Raw genomic sequence first — 23,392 nt, 5'->3', positions numbered from 1 at the left:
CTATTGACTCAAAACGCAACTGTGAGTGCGGAGGCGGGGAGTTGTTAAAATGTTGTAAAAAAATAAAATAAAAAAATACAGTGTGGGAAAGCATAACGGCAAAACTGCCTTCAAGCATTAAATTCAGTTCGTGAAGTCACAGAGAACACCGACTTCAATGAAATATTACACTAATACACGTGTTCTTTTTTCAGTGTCGTGTTTTACCTTTTTAATGATCGGTTATTAACATCCTTTGTTTACCTTAATTCTCAAATAGCACAGATCCTGTTTCATGCGAGCCAACAGTACTACCACATTACAATACTGGACACACTTCTGTGCTCAGAGCAAAACAGCAAAGCCGCCAGTGTAATTGATACGCAGGGAAGTCAATCACGTGCTCCAGGACGCCACGCAGCGTCAGAGATGGACCAATAGGAGACGAAAGGCGGGGCTGACGAACATCACGTGGTTGCAGCGTTGTGGCAGGTAAAACAGGAAAAGCGAATGTTGCTGTCTTTTGAATATTTTTTTATTAATGTTATTTGGTAATTTTAAAGTTCTGATCAATGGACTTTACTTTCTTTGTTATAGTTTGGACAACCTTTGAGGGGATTGTATCTATTTAGATGTGTATTTTAGAGGGGCTTTATGAAAATAGGATCATTGATTAAAATCCTTAAATACAACTGGTAGATACTTCATGATTACGATTGAGATATTCACAATGGTTGAAATTTAGTTAAAATATGTAGCTACAGTATGTGAACCACTATAACTGTTCGTTTAATATATTTTAATAAACAACTGTTTATCCTTTCATATTGATTTTGATAGGAGTACAACTGCCCTTTGTTAGTTTTGCTGTAATGAGTGTTTTATCTTATTACGATTTGAATTGAATGTTGTTTTGAACGATACTGGCAACAAAAAATAGAAGTAATTTAAGTGATGTGAAGTGATTGCGGTACGCTTACGTAGTTAAGGATGTTTTCTGTGAACACATACCAGTGGGACTTCATTTACACACTGTCAGCTCAAAATGTAAACCTTTACGCCATAAACCTGAAGTGTACTATGTCCGAAATCGGTGGCATATGTATCGATTGAAATTTACGTTATTGTGTTATCTTTTATCCTAGAATAGGCTGCCATCACTTATCCATGTATTGTATGATTGTATAAAGCTATTACAGTAGTTGCTCAGATACTTTCATTTGCTTTATAAGGGAATTAGTCAAGAGATACGTCAATTGAGGGAAAATAATTCTAATCTACAAAGAAGAAACTTGGGACTCAGAATCTCAGAAACAGAATCTCATTTTAAGGGATAGGTACGCGCAAATACACCATGAATTACATGCATATTGATGGTCTTGTCTTTAACTGACTGCTAGCGTTCACTGACGGTCAACGCCATGGACGTTCAGTTCTTTAAACAAAATTACGTTTAATCATAACCGTAGTATTTATTTCAATTATTTTACCAGCACCAGCTAGCTGTATGTATTCAGTGATTTACCTGCATATTTCATAATGAAACAATCGAGTTATGAATCCAAACCTTTACCCTACTAATGAGGTTAGAATTTTTTTAATTATACCGGTCTAAGATTAGAAAATATCAAATCAGTAACAGGGTTTTTGATACAAGTAATGAGCAATTCCCTTTTTTTCTTGAATATTCAGTGTACATTGTCTGATTGCACCTTACTGTTTCTTGATGGAGCTAATTTATGTACAATTATCTTCATCAAATAATTCTTGTTGCTCGATGAATGGAAATATGTAAATATGTTGCAAGAATATATCAGAATTGTGAAATGGTTCAACTTTTAACAGCTTCAGGATGGGCTTTTTGAAAACTCCCAAGATTTCTGCAGCCTGCCACCTGGAGCCTATCCTGTAAGCATAGATGGTATGCTTGGGCCCAGTGGAGAAACCCTGGACAGCACGGCAGTCTTTCACAGAGCACAGTGACACACGTTAGAGACACCAGTGATTAGTATTGTCACGGGGTGGTGTAAGGAACCTGAAATACCTGGAGAACATCACTGTGAATACAGGGAAAACATGAAAGAGGCACCTTTCAGAAGGTGATGGGAGCGCTAACTGCTATGCTGTTGTCAATCAATCAATCAAAGTTTCTTTCTTTAATGCACGACAATACAGCATGCAGCAGTAGTTGCTGGCAATGAAATGTCTTTTCTATGAGCTCACCGGGGGGGTAAAAATCACAAAATTAAAGTGACAAAATAAGGTTACATGATGATAGATAATAGTGCGATAGAAATAAACTCAGACAAAACTCTATAAATAGAGCTGCTATGTGTCCAGGGTTTATGCAATATATTATGTCCAAGTAGTGCAGTATGCCGAATACAGTGAAAACTGTATGTCCATGTAGCCATTATTGGTGATTTGCTGAAGCTTGGCTATTTAGCAGTCTTATTGCCTGGAGGTAGAAGCTGTTCCGTAATCTGTTGGATTTTGATGCTTTGATACCGTTTACCGGAGGGTAGGAGGGAAAACAGTTTATGACTGGGGTTCTTGAGAATGGACCTGGACTGGAGCAGTTCCCATACCAGGCAGTGATGCAACCAGTCAGGATACTCTCAATAGTGCACCTATAGAAGCTGGCCTGGATATGTGACAGCATGCCAAACTTCTTTAGCCTGCGGAGAAAGAATAGGCGCTGCCGTGCTGTTTTGACCACGATGTTGGTGTGGTGGGTCCAGGTTAAGTGATGTTAACTCCCAGGAACTTTAACTGCTGACCCTCTCCACTGCACTTCTATTGATATAAATAGGTATGTGACCTGCTCCCTGATGTTTCCTATAATCCAAGATCCTCTCCTTAGTTGTACTAATGTTCAGAGAGAGGTTGTTCTCCTGGCACCATGCTGGGTTTCAACCTCCTCCCTGTACGCAGACTCTTCACCATCTGTGATCAGGCCAATGACTGTTATATCATCCGCAAACTTAATGATGGAGTTTGAGTTATGCCTGGCGACACAATCTTGAGTAAATAAGGAGTAGAGGACAGGGCTAAGCACACAGCCTTGGGGGGCTCCAGCGTTTAGAGTCGGGGTAGAGGATATGTTGGTGCCCACCCTCACCACCTGCGGACGTTCTGTCAAGAAGTCCAGAATCCAGTCCTGGAGCTTGATGACAAGCTTTGAGGGCACTATGGTATTGAATGCTGAGCTGTAATCAACAAAGAGCATTCTCACATATCTTCCTTTCTTATCCAGGTGTGAGAGGGCAGTATGAAGGGCAGTGGCAATAGCATTCTCTGTTGGACCTGTTCTGGCGATACTCAAATTGCATTGGGTCTAGAGTGTCAGGCAGTGAGGAGGTGATGTATGCTTTGACCAACTCGAAGCACTTCATGATAACTGATGTGAGTGCAACGGGGTGGTAGTCATTCAGGCAGCTGACTCTGGGTTTCTTAGGGACAGGGACGATGGTGGTTTTCTGAATGCAGGAAGGTACTGTAGACTGAGCTAGAGAAAGATTGAATATGTCCGAGAAGGCATCTGCCAGCTGCTCTGCACATGCCTTCAGAACACAGCCAGGGATAGCATCAGGGCCAGGGGCCTTGTGTGGATTGGTCTTTTTAAAAACTTTACATACATCCGCTCTGGATATGATCAGTGGGTGTTTGTCCTGGATTTCTGGAGTCCTCCTGGCTGGATCGGCGTTACTGACCTCAAACTGAGCATAGAATGAGTTAAGAATTTAGTTCCTTTTGTGTTTTTTATTTGTCCTTTTGCAAAAGTTTAAAAAACTCCACATTATTTTTGGTGTCTTAAGGAGAACAGAGGGCAGCACTGTGGCACAGTAGTTGGCATTGCTCTGCTGCAGCGTTGGGGGCCCTGGGTTTAAATTCCAGCCCAGGGGTGATATCTGCGGGGAGTTTGTCTGCTCCCCCTGTGTTTACATGGGTTTCCTCTGAGTGCTTAGGTTTTTTCTCACATTCTACAAACATACTGCTGGGTTCATTGGCTTCTGATATAATTTGGCCAGATGTGAGCATGTGTCCGTGTGTGGGCCCTGCGATGGACTGGTGTCCAGGGTGTACCCTGGTTTGTACCCGTTTGTTTGCCGGGATAGGTCCTGGCTCACCCACGACCCCTGAATTGGATCAGAGTAACACTTCCAAAAGACTACTGTATCTTTTAGGCTTCTTTGTATGGTTACATACCTAACCCTAATCCTAATCCTAATCCCATTGTCATCAGAATACAGGGATGAAGAAGGGGAATTGGCGGGACAGGGGAGCTGATCGCAGGAGACATCATAACCCAGGATGGCAAAGGGACCACTCTAGCCACAGATCTCAAGAGGAAAGGTATACCTTTCAAGCCCTTGTGTTTGCACTAGACAGCTCTGTTTGAACCCTAGGTTCTCAGAATACACCCTAGAGAGCACTTCCCATAACAGGGTCCTGATGTGATATTCACTATACTAGACTGGTTTGCAGCAGATATAGTCTTCGTTTGCACACAAAAAGAGAGAATTCTGTAGAAATGACAAAAGTTAAATCCCTTAGTCTTTTGATAAAAGAGTACATCACTGTCTCTGTGTTTTTGATTTACATTAATTTAGAAGATGTGGAAAAACAAATAAAAAACAAAAACGCTCCATTACCAAGGAGATATATATATATATTTTGTTTTGACTAATTTCCAGTCTGCATTCTTCAAATCTTACACCGGACAAAAAGACAATCTGAAAGAAAATCCAGTATTTTGAGGCGTGATAGTGATGAAATAGCAATGATATTTCAGATTTCCGCTGAGCACGTGAGTTGCTAATAGAACTTTTAGCCACAGGTCCTGTACAATTTCAAATTTTCCACTAGTGAATCGCAGGTGCACGGTGCAGATAAGCAAGCCGTGATATCTGCATGTATTTCTAAACTTCCTGTTTATTCAGTTAGGTCTATGACGGAGCCACAGGATTGGCTATTGTTTTGTAGCTGCAGCTTGTAGTAGCTTTTACACTCTTTGTGAAGAGCAGCACTTAAAGACCATCATGAGCACTGTGTGAATAGACCTGTTTGAATAGGCTGATGCCAACCAAGACAGAAAAGTACTGCCTGTGCTGGGCCCTCCTATGATTAAAGGTTTGCACAAGTCAAGCAAAGCCAGAATTGGGGGGAAATGTATCTCAAATGGTGTGAAAGGACCGTCTAAGTGGATATACTGTAATGATTGGTTTGGACTGAGATAGTGCTATATAATGTAGCGGGGGTTTGGTCCATGGTGGGTGTGTGTTCCCTTGCTGAAGCTAACACTTTTTTTCGGCACCAAGTCATTTCATTTCCTGTGACCTAGAAACTCTCAAATGAAATCAGGTACTCAAAATAACAATATCATGACAGAAAACCTGGACTTGAAATCTTATATTGTACTAGAAAACAAATTTTAAGGTGCAGCAACAGTGCTACATTCCTCGAGATTTTGCACTGTATGAATGTTATTGCCATGTGTGTAATAAGTGCAGATGATTATAGGGAAGTTAAACAAATATGAGTCTTATTTGTCTTTGTAATACTATAGACTCACATTGGGCTTCTTGTTCTATGAAGAGCATTTTGGTTTGGCTTAAGCGTTTATTTGACTGCCTAATCCCCTTTTTCTACAGTAGTATTGTGCATTTTTGTCAAGGTCCTTAATACTTTTTTAGAACCATGCCTAAATTTGTGATGAAACCTAAAAAAGGCTCAACATTGTGCTTCTTCTTTTAAGTATGCAATTAACCTTTACGTACCATGTCTCCGTAACAGCTCCATCGATTTTAAGGGAGTCAAGATATTGGAGGATATACTACTTGGAGAACGTTGTTTGTATTAGATTACCACTACTCTGAGAAGCTTTCCATGCTAGTCCTTCAATTTATCTCCAGATATCATCCAACTGAAACCTGAACCCATTTTTGTTCTTCATTTTTTTAAAACATTTTAGATAAATTAGTGTTACAGACAGGACATTGTATATTAAAATGTTTGCACTCACAGGCCTTCGCTTCTGTTTCCTGTCCACAGGTATGGGAGCAGTGTTCCTGGGACTTCTCGGAATGTGCAGGCTCCTCCAGCAGACTCGACAAGCTCATCTTCCAGAGCCTCTGCCCCAGGTCAGTTGCTGCTTAATGGCTTCTGCCATTTGCTGTGTGTGAGGATGTTTCTGGCCGGACAGTTTTGCTGGTGGTGGCTCCTGGCTGTACGGAACCTGCAAACATGGGTAGCTGACCGTTCGTTCTCAAGATCAGTGCAACGCTGTGTGCTTGGGGAGAGATACACTGGATGTACACAACGGTCTGCTCACTCCAGCGAAAAACCCACCTGTTTTTTCATTTTTAATTAACATGTATAGCAAATAAAAATATAGATATTCTATTTTTATAGCATCCTTTTGGGGGTTCTGGAAAGACACTCAACCTTGAAGTATTTCAAATTGTATTTCCTCCTCCAGATCTGCCTGGTTTTTACTTTGACCCAGAGAAGAACCGCTATTTCCGCCTTCTGCCAGGGCATAACAACTGCAACCCCCTGACCAGGGAAGGCCTGCAGAAGGAGCAACAGGAAAGCCAGCGAGTCAGGCTGCTGAGGGAGGATGAACAACCCAGGAAGGTGAGCTCAGAGTGGGGCCAGAATTGGACAAGGTCCCCCACAAGACCTGGGGAGTTGTGCCAGTTCTCCCGTTTTTTTTGTTAATCTTGCCGTTTTTCTATGCCCTGTAGTCTGAAAATTTGTGTATCTGATTTAAGGGATATACAAGCCACTAGAAATCTGCTTGGTACTATTCTAACAACTAGACAAATGTAGGATGCCTCCATTTTTGTATCGGTAAAGTTTCTTGACTGAAACATGTCTTATACAGTATATTGAAATGTAAGAACTGTTGCTGTGGAGCAAAAAATGTTTCTTAACTTTAAAAGACAATTAATACTGCATTCCTGAAGTAAGTTGTTGGTATCCTGCACATTTGTCAGGACGTGGCTCAGAAGACAATTCCGTTTTTATGATGTGTAACAGAAGATGCCACTGTTACGGCAAGTGTGACTGTTGAGACATTTAACTGAACTTCATGCTTACTTTGTTCATATTAACTGGCTGAAATCGTGTCAATAGACACATTTCTCCAACATAATAAACATGCTGTCATCTTTTTCTAATTATCCAGCTGTTAACCCGCCCAGGTAATTGCTTCTCACTTTTTCATTTTGGTTAGGCAGCTCTGAGATGTATAAAATTTCCTTATTAGACCTTTAATTCAGTACTGCCACCTTTGGTGTAATTGAGCCACTCCCTTAGAAGGTTTAAGTCTTTTGTTCACTTTTGTCTCTTTTGTGGTAAATCACTGATCTTTATGCTCGGAGGACCTCTACTTGGGAGAAATATAAAAAAACAGTTTTCTGTATATTGAAAGAATGTTCTAGGATTATGCATGTGTAGGAGCAAATCTTCCTCTGCAAACTGTACTATCTTCAAGAACTCTAGTTTATATTGCTTTTTTTTGGTGAAAGCAGGAAAGCACTGGAAACTTTTGTTCTTCTTTTAAGGCTCCTGCTACAGAGACGTTAGAAATGTACAATTGGAATGCAATGCAATCCTGGCAATACATCAGAATATACTTTGTCAAGAGCAGCAAAAGAGCGCTATTGTTCTGTTTTGGTTTTGCTTTATTTTAAGGCTTGTTCTTTGTTTACTTTAAATTTGCAAACCCTCTAATTATTTTCATGTTTAATCCAGTTCAACTCCAGTACATTAGTAAACCAGTATAATTTATTATCACTCTTGTTTCACACATCCTTTTCTCTACTACTATGGTGAACCAGATTTGATTGTTACAATATAAAACAATTATTCTTACGGCATTTATGTTGCATTCAATTATAGAAATGCCTTTCTTTATGCAACCCCAGATTCAAGTGTTTCCACGTTGTGGGCTTATTCTTGAAGAGTAATGTTTGTCTTTATTCTTTTTTTGTCTCCCTTCCTCTAGAAGTCCCCCCGAGTTGGTTTAAATTCAACATTACTTTTTCAAAAAAGACACATGGGATTAGTTGCAGAGAGCTCATACTCCAGGTACAGCATGGCAATAATTATTTTCGTTGTTATCAGTGTGTTTAATTTTTAACAGATAATCTTTGAAAGCAGTCAATTACTACATAAGAAAGGGTTACAAACAGGGAGGCCATGTGGCCCATCTGCCTTGTTGGTAGGTGATTGATTTGAAGATCTCATCCTACATTTCTTGGAGGGAGTCTCATTGTGTCAGCTTTAACAACATGGTTGAATAGTGTGTTCCAGGCTCCCACAATAAATTGTATAAGGAACTGCTTCCTGTTCTCAGTCTTACACTACCTTGCAAAAGTATTCAAACAGGACACCTGTGGAGTCCTTGTTTTCTGAAATCCCAGACCGATGCATACACATTTTTAAACGTTTCGTTAAAATCATGAACGATCAAGCTGTATGCTTCTAAGAGAAGGATAAGTTACAGGTAATGTCTACAAAAACTTTAGAGTAAAAAAATATTTTGATTGCTTAAATATTTTTAGCTCGTTAAGGTAATTTAGTGCACCTTAATTTAGGTTTGCCACAGCTAAGGATTTTGCTTTGAATGTGAGGAATAGGTTGTGTTTATTACAGATATTAATGGCTACTTCAAAGTCTCATGAATACAAGTTTTAAAGCACCAAAATGTGAAAACTGTGAAGCGTCTGAAACTTTTGCAAGGCACTGTGAATGCACTTTCTCTTAAAATTAGTATTTTTTTAGGCATGAAGTAGCATGCCAGCATTTACAAGATATTGCCACTGTGGATGCACTGGTTTTACCAGTGCAGATTATATATTAGACTTCACTTAGTTCATTTCCAGAAGAGTTAAAAAAGGTTAGATATGTGTTTTGTGACAGTACAGTTGGCGTGTTAGTTTCTGGAAGGGAGCCCCAAATTAAAAAGTATTGCTTGAGGCTCAAGCTGTCTTTGTGACTCCAGGCTGATCCACGAGCTGAAGGTGACCAGTATGCGGAGACACAAGTTAGAGGTGCAGAGCTCCGACTCCACCAGCCCTAATACTGACAACTTCAAGCTCATCGTGGTGAGTCACAAGTACCATCTTTTACCCACAATTTTCAGACACAACGAGTAAACTTTGTTATTTAGTGAATAAGTCTTTTCTAGAATCCCAGTCACAAATTATTTTACTGTATATGTTTTATACTCACCTGCATGGATGTGCAAAATGTTAGTCATCTATGCTTGACAACATGAAAGCAGAAACAGAACTTGTGCATGCATTCCTGAAATATGCCCTACGTTGACATTCGCTGCCCTGTGCCTTACAGAGGAGTAAGCATCAGCGGAACAGGTGTCGTATCTCTACTAACATCACTGCAGGCGCCCACGCACGCTCCTTGGAGTTGCCACAGGTCAAGGAACCTGATCTGGGCTGTCCTCGGCCCTGTTATGCGCTGCTGCTTGAGAAATGTCTGTCCTATTAGTACAATGACATGGGCCCGGCTAAGCCTGGTGGCATCAGGCCTACAGCTCTCCACCTGAACTCTGAGTGATTCATTTGAACTCTGGTTGATTCATTTAAAGCCTTGATGTCAACGGGTTCGTGCTCTTTTCGAGAAGCTATTCAAATAAATTTGTTGTCTCTATGAATAAATCCCCTCCCTTAGGCGGACTCTGCCTGTGAGCGTGTCTTCACCGTGAATGACGTTGAGCACGGAGGCTGCAAGTACGGGATCATGAACTTCAGAGGCTGCAGCAAGGGCTCTCTCTCCGTGGAGATGTGCGACAACCTCTACTTCACCAACCGCAAGGTAGTGCCTCTGTATCTGGAGCAGAACCTGCTCACCTTCATCTTAAAGAGGCCGTGGACCTGTAAATACCAGCTGTACACAGTAGACATATATGAAAAGCCTCTGTGGTGGAAGAATTGTAGTGTGAGGGGAAAAAAAGCTTCAGAAAAGTAATATTATTTCTAATATGTGTTACTAATGGTTGGCACGATTTCACAGTGGTTAGCTTTGCTGCCTCGCAGTGCTGGGGTCCAGGGTTCAATTCCTGAGGTGCTGTTTGTGTGGAGTTTTCATGTTCTTCTCATCTTCGTGTCAGTTTCCTCCCACAGTAAAAAAGACATGCTGGTAGGTTCATTGGGTTATGTAAAGTGGCCCTGGTGTGAGAGTGTGCATGTCTGTGTCTGTGTTTCTCCTGCAGTGGACTGGTGTTCTGTTAAGGTTGTATCTCTCTTTGCGCCCAATACTTCCTGAGATAGGCTCTGGGCCACCATAACCTTGAATTAAATAAGCGGTTACTGTAGGTGATGTGATATAATCGATATCTAATCCTGAATTTGGGAAAAGGTTTGTCCACATCCCCAGTGGCTCTGTTCTTAAATGTGAATGCATTCATCCAGCAAATTGTAGAATTGAAGAAAAAGTACTCCCTTGGGCTTGTAAGACAGGGTATCCTAAGTCTGGTCTTGGGGGTAACAGCCCAGCAGATTCTGTGATTCTCCTTAAATAATAAGCACCTTCAGATCCATGCAGGTGGTTTCAATTGTTCCAAATTAAGCTTTCATTACAGTACACCACTTTGTGTTTACACCTCTTTCTGTGTTCTTGTGCTATCAGCGATTTAATAAGATAAACAGAATCTGCTGGACTGCTGCTGTTAAGGAGCAGATCTGGGGAGCCCTGGTCTGTGATTTATAAAAATGAACCAATGACTGAAGATGACAGCAGCTTAAGTTAGCAATGACAAGTGTGCTGATGCATTGCACCTTCTGCTCTGTGTTTCAGGTGAATTCCATCTGCTGGGCATCTGTCACCCACTCTGACTCTCATGTCCTGTATCCTTTGGCCCACTTTATTGTATCACTGCAATATAAGATGCCAAAATATGACTTACTTATTGCTTATCGTATGTAAACAACTTTTAAAACTACTACTATGAGTACACTCACAACATAGTATCTGAAGTTTACATTACAACACGTCAGCTATAGAAAAAAAGGTTTAAATGGACTCACATTCTCAAAGAAATAACAATAGCCTTCTTAGCCATATTGAAGTACTTTCTTGTGAAAACGCTACTGTGTATTCTCAACTCTGGATGGGAGAAAGATAATTTATCCTGTTACAACCATTGAAACTGGTATCTAAGAAAATAAATAACTAGCTTAAACATAATTTGTGAAGGGATTTATTTTTTCATATCCTCACTACTTGAAGTGCTTACACTTGATTCAAAATCTTTTAACAACCTTTAGATTCCCAGCTACTGCGTGATGTTTCAAGGCTTTTAATAGTGCTGCATCCTCTTTATTAAGTGTGCAGCTAAAGGTGTTTAAGGTTTGTCCTTTATAATTCTGTCTCTGGACTCTGGAGTGTGCTTGGAAATGGTCTGACACTTTTTAATAAATGTGTAAGTGATGATTCACTTGACAGACTCTTATTCAATGTCATGGAGACCAGCTAGTCATCAGGTACATACAAGGGCTTAAGGGAATGTCCAGAGGGCAGAAGTGGAAATGTAGTGGAAGTCAATTAAAACTGAGAAACGTGGGGGCTGCTTTACCCAAAGGGGTTGTAGCAGTATGGAAAAAAATTACCCAACCATGTTGTTTAAGATGATATCCTGACTTCTTTCAAGAGAAAGTCTATGGGATCCTTGGATAAATTAACATCTAACTAGGTGGGCTGAATAGCCTCCTGTTATTTGTAATTTTTCAAATGTTACTCTTTTATGTATAGCCCTTTCATACCTGATTTTAGAAAAATCTTGTTTTCTATAAAGATAATATTTTCACATTCCCCAAAGTTTTGGTAGACATGATTAGCAGATTTATGTAGTAAAATTTGTAAAAAGCTTAATGTTGTGTATTACACTGGAAGAGCAAACACAATTGACTTCTTAGTATTTAGGTCCTGTATTCCAATGAGAAGTGATTCGGTCTGTCTTGATTTTTACAAATGTTCATTTTTTTTTCTTGACAGACTTTCACAGCCTTTGTCTTGTAGGTATTGCACAAACCCCAGGCTGTGTAAGCCTGCTACCAGCATCCTTATTCAGCAATTCAAACCCAGGTGAGAGCAGCTGACAGTGTGCTTTACACCATTCTGTCACTAGCTTTGTCCCCAGGCCAAATCATGTACTGTAATACACTAATCCTTCCCGAAAACAGAGCTGTCAACTAAACAATCTTTCAGAATGATTGTATCAAATCGTTAAATATGCATTATTTATCCTTAAGGATGTGAATCTTGCCTGAATGCGTCTCTGATTGGCATACATGTTAACTTCACTGGGTATAAAATTGTTTTTAATGTGTTCTTTTCCAACACTCCCATTCATTTTTTGATAATAATGGTGCAGTTTTACATCTTTCTAGTTCTCAAGACTGTTTAATGCATTACTCTTAACCTGTTGTTAAGAGAATCCCTCTGAAGATTTACAAGTCTAATTAACACTCTATATACAGTATAGACAACCTGTTCTGCTTCTTAAAAGAGTCAAGGATACTCAGATTAAGAGGACTGAGGTTGTATTGAGCAGGCGGTTTTGGGGTTGTCCTGTTTTTTAGGTTCTTATCAGACCTTGTAGTCAGTTGATGACATGGTGGAGTCTAAAGCTGTGCCTCAATTACTCAGCATGGCAGGGCAATCAGTCTCTTTGTTAGTTTCATCAATAGTTCTCCTCTGCAGTCACAGCCAAGGTTAATTCTGTCTATTAGTCTTCTTTTGGAAAGCATTAAAATTTATTTTTACAGGTCTTTTGAGTCATTGGGTAAGGAAATAGTCCTTTCTAGGCAGCTTTTTAACAGCATTTTTGTTCCTTGTGAAATCTCTCCTTCATTATATTTGAAAATGCTGTTAGTGCTGCAGACTGTTGTGTATTGCTTGGCCTATTGTATCTGATACAATAATTTATTCCTTAGTCTTACTAACGTACTATTGCAAATTTGTGGCAGTTGACTCAGTAGTGGTCAGATCCTATATTTTGCCCGTAGGCTAACTCAAGTGAAAGAAATGTCCTTGTGTCTGATCCTCATTTTTCAGGTTGCAAAACTGACCATCAAAATCATGACACTTTGTTTTATGTGATTTTAAATGTATCCTCATATAGTATAACTGATATCCTTTGCCTGACATGGAGGTTTTTCTATATTGTTCTGTCCATATTTCCCCTAGTTTTTGTGGTCTTATGAGAAATTGAAATAGTCATCACAAAATTACAGCAAAATTGTGCTTTTGTAAACACAATTTGTTGCCATTTTAAAATGAAAAATGAAGTCACCTTTTTTTTTTTAGGAAAATGTTTATAGTATGTACACTTTTGTAGGGAATACCAATCTTCTTCTTTGGGAATGCTTGAATTTCGCCGCACCAGACAAGTGCCCTAATCATTTGTTTTTACCTTTACAGTCTTCTATGTCTTTTACTTCCCCTCTCACTCTCTCTTTTTTAGATCAACCAGGAATGCTGTGCAGTTTTAAAATTTCGACAGCCTGGTCATGTGCTTGGTGTCTGAACCCCCAGGCAGATAAGAACTTCAGCACAGGTACCCATCCTTGTTCTGTTCAGCCTAATACTGCCTGCTGAAGTACTGTGGCTTATGAACAGTATTTCTGACTGGAGACACTGTTTTTCAGGTTTATCACGGCGTGTTATTGTGACAGATGCCGTGACTGGCCGTAGACAGACATATGGTATCAGCAGTGATGTGCTGGCACAGCAGTTTGCTCTGCGGGTGAGTAAGAGTGAATCCAGTTTCCCATTTTAACCTTGAAAATGGGATTTTCACATTCATATTAAGTGGCCAGTTTCCCCATTGTGTAGTTAAACACATTTTGCCACAACAGTAAAGAGTGACAAGTTGTGAATTATTGTCGTAGGAGCGGTCAGCCTTATTTAGTGAAAACTGGTCAAATGGTTCAGGATCTTTCCCTTCAGAATTATGTCATATGAAGTTGAATTCCTCTTTGCCCTGAAGGTGGGAACTGCCGACCAATATTTTCACAAAACATCCAAGGTAGCACTCTGACCTCTCTTACAGTTTCTCTTTTTCTAACATGGGGGACACCATTTTTCACCAGCCCTGGTCCAAACACAAATTGTTCAGTAAGCCACCTCTAATTCTGCCTAATGAGCTGAACTGCTTCTTTAAAGGTGCGCTGTTGCTTTTTTCAGCTGTTGTATCATGGCTGATATCACTGGTTATGTTCCTTGAAAGTAGTACTTAACATTCCTTTAGTGGTCTAGCTATGTAGGTCAGAAACAGGACATACACTGCTCTCTTGTGGCCATTTATTGTAGGTCCAACTTGCCTTGCTTGGACCAGTGCTGCACTACACTTTCCCCAGCCAGCATGGCACATATTCTCACAACCCAGGCATCCATAGTCCATTTCACAACAAGACAGTCCTTTCAACTTCCTGTGACAGGAGCACAGAGGTGACGTGGTAGTTGACTATGCTGACTTATTTATTCAGACAAGACAGGGTTAGTGAAGAGAGCCAACTTCAGATCTGTGAATGCCATGTCACTTTTTCCAATGCGTTGGTGGCTGCCTTTTTCATTACCTCAGGGGTACTGCCCGCTCTGTGAACCAGGTAATACGCAATCAAACTCATTTGTTTGGACCTCATTTGTTTCTTGTTATGGGGCTGAGGTCACTTTCTGCTGGTGGCCACTTTGTCCAGCTGAGTCTTCATCCTCATCTGTCTTCATCCAACCACATCCCCAAAACTTCTGATGTGCACGAACCTAGTCTTTTTCTTTAAGGAGTCAACTGTAAGGCTAGAGTTCCTGGCACTGTCCAACATGACCTATTCATATACAGTAGGTGTGTCATCCAGTATTTGCTAAAAATGCCAGTATCATCCAGATATATCCACGAGAATGTACAGTAGGATCTTATCCATCATACATTAAAATATCACAGGCACACTGTAGAGACCAAAGAGCAGCACAAGAAAGTGGTACAGATACGATACTGCTGGTGTGGTGAAAGCAGTCTTTTCCTACCTGGTTTTGCTAAGGGCAATTATCTCTTGATTGATTGATTGATTGATTGATTGATTGATTGATTAATTATCTCTTGATTTATTCATATAGACAGGTCATTGGATATTGGATAGGCATCAGATTTTGACACCTCATTTAGCCAGTGAAAGGCTTTATAGAACCTCTTTTGTTCTGTCCAACTTGGGGACAAATATTATGCAGCTGGACAACTCATAATATGGTAGCTTTTCTATATTACTTTAAGAGACAGCTATTTGTTAACTTCAGATTGTTTAACTGCGGCACTCTATAGGGCAGAACATTCAATCACTACCACCCCAGAGAAAGTAATATTGTTGTGTTAGACATCCTGGGTTCTTCTGGGTAATTGCTATAGCCTTCTATGTTGCGAAGAGCTGGGTACATTTTAGATGATATATGAGTTCTGGCTTGTGTATATCAGGCTGCTGCGTTTTCAATTCAAATGTGCCAATTCATTATATTATCTGCCAGCTTGTGAATAATCTTCTTTTTAATGTAGGAAGGAGGAAAATCATTCTGTCCTCCAGGTGGAATCATCTCCCCTGAACCTGCTGGTGGTAACTAACCTGCAGGTTCTGTTGTCCATATGTTCCTTTATTATAGGAGCTATTCACACTACCTGGTCCTCGCTCATTTGAGATTTTGCCCTCGTTAGTTCCTTGGCAATATCTAATATTCTGTTGCTCTGTTCAGGTCCAAAGAGACTGTATTTTTCAGGTGAACCCATTCAGCCTCGTGATTGGCAAGACAGTTTCCAGCCCTCATCAGTGGTCTAATGTAGTTTGTTCCCTGCTGTAGTCGGTTCACCTCCTGCTATGTGGACCACTGGGCCTGTAAGGCAGCATGGGTGGCCTAGAAGGTCTGGCTGGTGTCTTGCCACACCAACCTTCACTTCTTCCGTTCTGGAGACACAAAACGAAGACGTAGATGGGTTTTAAATAAGCAGACACTAGGCGTCAGACTTTTCTTAATGTTGTGTTAAGCTAATGATGTTATTCTCTATTAGACTCTGCCATTTCAGACTTATTTGGTAACAATAACTTCAACCCTCATACAATTTAAAAGGCATGCCACACCAAAGGGAGAGTAAAACAACACTATCATGATAAAAGCACTGTGAGACAAAATGTAATGCAAAATTTAGAGAAGTGCCTTGAAGCAAATCAAACAGATTGTATGAACACATTGAAATCACAGAAGAACTGCAGATGTGTAGTGCCTATTTAACTTAAAGGGGAACTACAGTCCCAATTTCTCAGACCAGTTATTAAATCTCGGTAACAAAATAAATTAATTGACATTACAGAAAAAGTTTACAAATTCCAAATTAACCACAAAATTGGGAACTTTGTGAAAGTGCTGTAAGTCACCACCTTGTTGCAAATCCCTGGTCCTGGCACGGGCGAGAGTGAGACTTCCCAAGAGATGCGGCCATTCCTGCTCACTAGTCACTGTAATGACTAATGTAATGTGATGTACGAGCGAATAAGTATAGGTTTTGCAGCGGACATTTCACCGCACAAATGTTCCAATGTGATCTGTGCAGAGTTAACAAGTAAGTAGCATTTGTCAGCAAAACCATCTTGAAATCAAAAACAATATTTCAATTTAATAATAAGCCTGCTTGTTTACAATAGGGCTGCAACTCATCACTGGATGTGTTGTTGCCTCACAGAATATGGAAATTTCGTGATTTAAATTGGAGGTTTTACAAGTAACTGTGGACATTTGACTTTTATTGTGTACTGAAATGCACTCATCAATTTGAATGCTTTCTAACCCCAAAATATGAAAGTAGTGTTGCAATTCTCCATTAAAAACTAAGTTGAGAATCTGCCGGAATTGAAAGAAGTTGCATGTCACCTGTCCTTCACTTCTTCCCCCTCTCCAGGCCCCAGTGCTGTACAATGGCTGTCGCTCGGGCGAGATCTTCAGCATTGACTTGCGGCAGAGAGCACGGAGGGGAAACAGCTGGAAGGGGGGCCGCTTTTACCAAGAGTCTGCCATCACATCCGTCCGCATCCTGCACGACGAGAACTACCTCATTGCAGCCGACATGCTGGGCAAGGTGAGGATCTTCAGGGCTGCTCCCATCCGGGCCTGCGATGTCCAGAGCACAGTTTACTCTGTGTTGTATTTCTCTCTGTACCTCACGGGACACCACGCTATGACGATGGTCTTCCTTCCACTCTTTTTCTTCTGCCTTCCAGTTTAGCACAAGTTAAATGTTTTTAACTTCCTGGTGTCTTTTTAATCACTATTACAGATAGTGGACAAGAATAAAATTGAAACACCAGTGTAGAGTCACTTGATACGGCATGGGCCACCACATGCAGCCAGTAGGACCTGTTTGTGCCATGGCATAGAGTCAGCCAACTGTATGTCTGCAGGAGGGATGCAGCACCAATTTTCCATATGAAAGCTGGACAAATCACTCCTGGTAGATGGATCTGAAAAATGCCACCTCAGGTGTCGCTCCAAAATATCCCATAAATGCTTGATTGGATTCAGAACTGGTGACTGAGAAGAAGACCATGACAATTTGATAACATTGTTGTCATGCTTATCAAATTATTGGGTTTCGTTCTCATCCTGGAAGATGATCATTTAGTACCATTAAGTAGCAATTAGCATTCACCTTGCCTTTAAGGGGAGTGAGGGCCCTCAAACCATATCAGGAGGCACCCTGCAACATTACTGAACCACCATTCCCCCTCACTGCTGGAGCCAAGCACTCAGAGCTGCAGAGTTCTCTAGGTTTGCATCACATATGACCATATCACATTTCTCAACTACTTTGGAGTTCATTGTCTGAGCTATTTGCACCACTGGATTCGCAACTGATCTTCAGTTGTTAACCTTTTCTTGAATTCAGACTGCCTTGTAATTCAACTCTTTACACAGATATCACGATCCTGGGGTATGTGCTTTCACCTGCTGTTGCCCTGTCTTTCCCTCAGACACACCATTGCTAATGAAACATCTGCAAACTGAGCTGTCTTGATTACTGAAGCTCCTGCCAAACTTGCCCCAACAATCACCCCTCTTTCCAAAGTCAGTGAAGTCTCCTCTTGCAGTCATGCTAGACATTACTAAAGGCAACCAGGCCTGCCCAGCATGAGTGACATTTGTGTGGGAGACATAGTTTTAAATATCCTTAGTGTCCCTCATTTACCCAGGTGGCAACCTGTCCGCTATCTGTAGGACAAGTTAAAATAGGACTTTCAAGGTGGATAGAATGGTCTGCTCCATGTGGTGAAACATTGTAGTCATTTATTCAGTAAGGTTATTAGAAAGAAATGTGCCTGTTAACTTTAATCGCCAGGAAAATCAAGCAAAGGATTGGCAAGATTCTGTTACTGAAAAAAAAACAACTAAATTGCTAAATTAAAATGAAATCATTACTAAATTAAAGCACAGTAAGAAGAAGAAAATCCGATTACAGGATCTGTTAGAAACTACAGGAAAGTAGGGATTGCCCACTCATTGTAATAGGAGTTACAACACTTGTTCTTTTTGAAAATTCCAGTACCATTTATAAGTGCTGTAGGAACCATTGGGTCCAGTTCAATTTACACATGTGAATTTAATTTGCAGATTAAACTGTGGGATCTGAGGATGTCTAGAGCAGTACAGCAGTATGAAGGCCATTTCAACGAGCACGCCTACCTGCCTCTACATGTGAATGAGCCAGAGAGACTGCTGCTGGCAGGTGAGTCTTCAACTTTTCCACTGATGCCAGAACATTTAGCTTTGGAAGATGCATGTTACAGTGTTTGTTCCAGGCAGTCTTTTACCGAGAAACTAAAATTCTGTTTAAACCTTCTTTCTGGTATTCTGGTATGGTTGGCTTGTACAGATTTCTGAGACATTTCAGAGTGGTGAAGAGTGTGATACTGGTGCAAAAGCTAATGAATCTGCCTCTTCGTTTCTTCAGTATTATCACACACTACAAGCATGTACTGTCATGTTTATGTCCAGCACCAGACTGTTACTACAACCAGGGTTCATGCTCATTTTAATTTACAGCAGATCAAAGAATTGTACTGTTGCAAGATAATAATAATAATAATTGCTTACACTTATAGAGCGCTTTTCTGGACACTCCACTCAAAGCGCTTTACAGGTAATGGGGACTCCCCTCCACCACCACCAATGTGCAGCATCCACCTGGATGATGCAACGGCAGCCATAGTGTGCCAGAACGCTCACCACACATCAGCTATCAGTGGGGAGGAGAGCAGAGTAATGAAGCCAATTCATAGAGGGGGATTATTAGGAGGCCATGATTGGTAAGGGCCAATGGGAAATTTGGCCAGGACACTGGGGTTACACCCCTACTCTTTTCGAGAATTGCCCTGGGATTTTTAATTACCACAGAGAGTCAGGACCTCTGTTTTACGTCTCATCCGAAGGACTGCACCTGTTTACAGTATAGTGTCCCCGTCACTATACTGGGGCATTAGGACCCACGTGGGCGCCCCCCTGCTGGCCCCACTAACACCTCTTCAAGCAGCAAGCTTAGTTTTTCCCAGGAGGTCTCCCATCCAGGTACTGACCAGGCTCACACTTGCTTAGCTTCAGTGGGTTTACTAGTTGTGAGTTGCAGGGTGATATGGCTATCTGGTAAGATATGTTTATTAATAATATCCGATAAATAGGAACAACATTAAGGAACGTATCTAGGTCTGGTAATGTGGTGTTTTTTAAGGTGCATGTGGTTTCATGAATTACCCGTTTTATTTTTTTTTTAATTTTACATCAGAAATGAGTTTTCCTTCTGCTAATAGCCATCACTACTGTTACTCTCATTCCAGTGCTGGAGAAATAAGGATTGTTCATGTCATCCCACATGAGCCGTAGGCCTGTTTTTCCCCACAGAGGGGTCACTATCTGACTCCACACCATCCAACTCTAGCAGGGCTCAACTAATTATGTTTTGTTCAAATCTTTTAACTGAAGTTTAACAAGGGAACAAGACATCAAAATAAAAAAATAAAAATAGTTTCCAAATTACAGCTCATTTTGTGACAATACTAGGTGAATCCTATTTAAATTTGATTTGATGACTAAGATCATACCTGGACCAACATTTTCTGGACCACAGGGCTGAAAGTGAGCTCTGCTCAGAACAATAACCTTTACTAATTGAGCCTAACAGGGCCCCCTGGTGGCCAGATTGTTTTTCATCTAATTGTAGGAGACCAGGATCTACAGCACGGGAAAAAAGAGGGGACCATATCCGAAACGAAGTCTGAATCCAGTGTGGAAGACTGTGTTCTGCATTTTTTCCAAGATTGGCTTCATAGTGAAAGACGGGTGTCTCCTTAGTGTGGAGTACACCTTTGAAAAGTTAAGAACGGGGGTGTTGCATAGTCATTTTCACATTGTGTTTTGCTCTTCACAGTGGGTCAGGACTGCTACACCCGGCTCTGGAGCCTGGGGGACGGGCGGCTGCTCAGGTCGATCCCTTCCCCTCACCCTGCCGGGAAAGACTCTGTGCCCAGCGTGGTGTTCTCCTCGCAGCTCGGCGGGCGAAGCGGCCTCCCTGGGCTGCTCATGGCTGTGTGCCAAGACCTCTACTACTTCTCCTACAACTCAGACTATCAGGATGGGACTCTCTGTCCAGAGGGGGAATCTTATTAAAAAGAGAAATGTCACGTTGAAGTTTGCTTGTTTTTATAGGAGTGATACAGGGGCTCAAGTAATCAGGCTTGATCACTTCCCAAGAACAGATCTCTAGGTCTCAGTTTCCAGGGGTGACAGTACAGAAGGAGTGATGGGTATTGAAGCTGGGAACCTGTATTTCTCCTCCAAGCCCAGTCTGCACCGTCCTGTAGATAACGTTCCCGATGAGGCACATTTTAATCCCTTCAGGACATGCAATTTGATTCAGCGCTGTTTAAATTCTTAAATGTTGAAGCTCCATTTTTATAAAAAAATAATTAGAAGTTACTGTTTGTCACATTTTGTAACTGGATCAAAACTTAAAATGAAGAAGATGGCGGAAAATTATTTTTTTACCCTCACAAAAAAACAACTAATAGCCGTGCTGGTTAATGCTTTAGAGTAAAAACCGTTGAACGAGGATTTTATTTACGATAGTATAAACATTGGTCCAGCATTTCATTTCAAACAACCTACTAAAGCCACAACAGAGAAGGCTTAATTACTTCCTTGTATCAGATGGAAATTGACATGCACATCCTGTAGATTCCTCCTCTCTTTTTATATCATAGATGTTTGATGTGTGGTTCACTATAGGCAGCAGTATGCTTCAGTTTTGGTAAGAGGTCTGGGTACATCATAATTAAAATGTATTTAATTTGCATCTGACTGCACTGATGAGGGAAGCAGGAACTGCAGTCTCAGCTTTGCCTCAAGGCGTTTGTCAAGGACCAGGTGCAGAGCAAATTGTTGATGCTGTCAGCTGTGAGCGACATACATCTACATAACAGAACAATACCGTAGGTACCCCAAACCTGGGAAGACTTTGTAATGCACATGGTAGATTAATATTACCAATTACCAGAGTCACACCTTAATATTATTTTACTGTGTAATTGACATCCTGGCCTTGAGGTTATGATATATATTTTTACAGTGGCTGAATGTAAAGGTACATTTTAAATATTTGAAAGCTAGAAAAATAAAGTGTAACAGAGTGTCAATCAAGAAGTTTTTATTTCACAGATCATCTCTCCACTATGGAGCCAAAGTGCTTCCAGGCAGTCATGTTGCATCAGAGTGCAATACAAGCACAGCAGTTACTATCTCCAGTCTGTATTCAACAGGTTAAGGTGGAGAAGGGGATCATGATTTTTTTCAGTATAGGGAATTTTATCCATGTCCAGTGTAAGAGATATCAGATTATTACTATTACTGACTATGCAGATTTTTTCTGGTGTAAGGACTAGATGGCAACATTAAACAAGGTCATACTCTGTATATTTTTATCTTAAAAAAGAAATTGTTCTATAATATGACAGTTCATATTAGAAAACATAATAAAATGTGTTTTGTTTGTTGGCAATTACTTTTGCACACTTTGACAATATTTTGTGTGAAAGACATTTGTTGCTCTCAAGAAATTGCTGGAAATTCAAAAGTCAAGGTGTGTCCTTTCCAAACCTATGAAAGGATTTTATTTCATGAATCAATATCTTGCATAGAAATGAAAAATATCAGAAATATTTTATATTAGAAACAAAAATATCTGCAGGATAGAAGTTGCTGCTGAGGTGGAAGATATTGTAACCCCGCATTTCTCAGTTATGAAAGAATAGATTTGCATGAGCTTTTCCAGCACAGACCTCCACAGTTCCCTTGTTCCCAGCTATGTGGAACATGCTGCTTCAGAATGCTGTTTCACTGTACTGCATCCGCTTTTGAAATTCAAGTAAACTGTTGACCTTTTGCAAAAGTAAGGCAAAAGATGTTAATTCCAAGTGTACCCACCTAATTTCAGAGAAAATTAAAATGATCCAAAATGGAGTAATTCTTCACTACGGTTGTCAATAACTATGCCTTTTTTGATAAGACCAGTACCACAGCGAAGCTCTAATTAAACGTATGTCATAGGAAAAACCGTATGCCTGTAAGTATTTTAAAAATGTGATATATCAGGATGGCTGATGGCTCATCAGCTGCTCTTAGTGAGTAATGAGCCCCTCAAAGGGAGTGGAATTCCACACAGTGCAAAGGAGCTGGAGTGAAAGGCTCTGTGTGTGATCGGTCATTCCCCTGGGCTAATTGTATGGCTTATAAGAACAGCCAGGAGAAAAATGCACCTTTTAAGTTTATGAATTTTTACAATGTAAATACTGAAGGCGGCCAGAGAGGACTGTTTTCACACCTCAAATGGCCCATAGAAATGGAGTATAGGCGTTGTATTTCATGTACCAACATAACCTTGTATACAGAGCTCTAATAACATTTACTTTTGCAAAAAAATGAGAGCTGTACTATGGGGCATTTGGACTGAGCTGGCTTCAGGGTGGCCCATCTGAACCAGAGCTGATAAGGTTTTAGTGCCTGATGGAGGTCGACCTCTGATTGGAGTAGTAGTGTACTCTGTCCTCCTATGTGAAATACAGGAGGACCATGCAGGTTGAGTTCTGAGTACTCCCTGGCTTTGCCATCAGCAGACCAATGGGTGGGCTTGGATCGGAATTAGCAAAAACCTCACACTGACTGCTCCTTGTTTAGTTCTGTCCATAGCTGAAAAGGATCAGCTGGTAGAACAAGTTACAGGGGAAATAAGTAGTTGCTGCTCAATCTGGTGCTTGAAGAGTGGGATGGAAGAGTCATTGTTACACTTATTAATGTGAATATAGGG

General features: G+C 40.7%; 1 protein-coding gene across 2 annotated transcripts; it reads left to right on the top strand.

Annotated features, from left to right (window-relative positions):
* The first annotated feature begins 339 nt into the window (after positions 1-339).
* On the top strand, positions 340-20,721 carry wdr21 (WD repeat domain 21). Of its 2 annotated transcripts, none has more exons than XM_088648374.1 (14): positions 340-471; positions 4,226-4,335; positions 6,034-6,122; positions 6,461-6,618; positions 7,994-8,076; positions 8,993-9,095; positions 9,682-9,825; positions 10,807-10,856; positions 12,014-12,093; positions 13,475-13,567; positions 13,659-13,756; positions 16,946-17,122; positions 18,652-18,766; positions 20,462-20,721. In XM_088648374.1, exons 2-14 carry the CDS (start codon positions 4,235-4,237, stop codon positions 20,698-20,700), a joined length of 1,530 nt encoding a protein of 509 aa, XP_088504500.1. In that variant the 5' UTR covers positions 340-471; positions 4,226-4,234; the 3' UTR covers positions 20,701-20,721. The 2 variants fall into 2 exon arrangements, with proteins under 2 accessions (XP_088504500.1, XP_088504499.1); XM_088648373.1 differs by lacking the exon at positions 340-471 and adding an exon at positions 927-1,026.
* Positions 20,722-23,392: the final 2,671 nt, after the last annotated feature.

This window comes from Lepisosteus platostomus, chromosome 10 (genome assembly GCF_059453375.1).
Source record: "Lepisosteus platostomus isolate fLepPlt1 chromosome 10, fLepPlt1.hap1, whole genome shotgun sequence".
Lineage (NCBI taxonomy): Eukaryota > Metazoa > Chordata > Actinopteri > Semionotiformes > Lepisosteidae > Lepisosteus > Lepisosteus platostomus.
The sequence above is the reverse complement of the archived record's forward strand: the minus strand, read 5'-3'. Positions and strand labels throughout refer to the sequence as shown.

Coding starts and splice junctions, on each gene's coding strand:
- wdr21 (XM_088648373.1), top strand. CDS start 970: ATGTTTTCTGTGAACACATACCAGTGGGACTTCATTTACACACTGTCA. Junction 1,027..4,225: donor ACACACTGTCAGCTCAAAAT/GTAAACCTTTAC, acceptor CATTGTCATCAG/AATACAGGGATGAAGAAGGG. Junction 6,619..7,993: donor AGGATGAACAACCCAGGAAG/GTGAGCTCAGAG, acceptor CCCTTCCTCTAG/AAGTCCCCCCGAGTTGGTTT.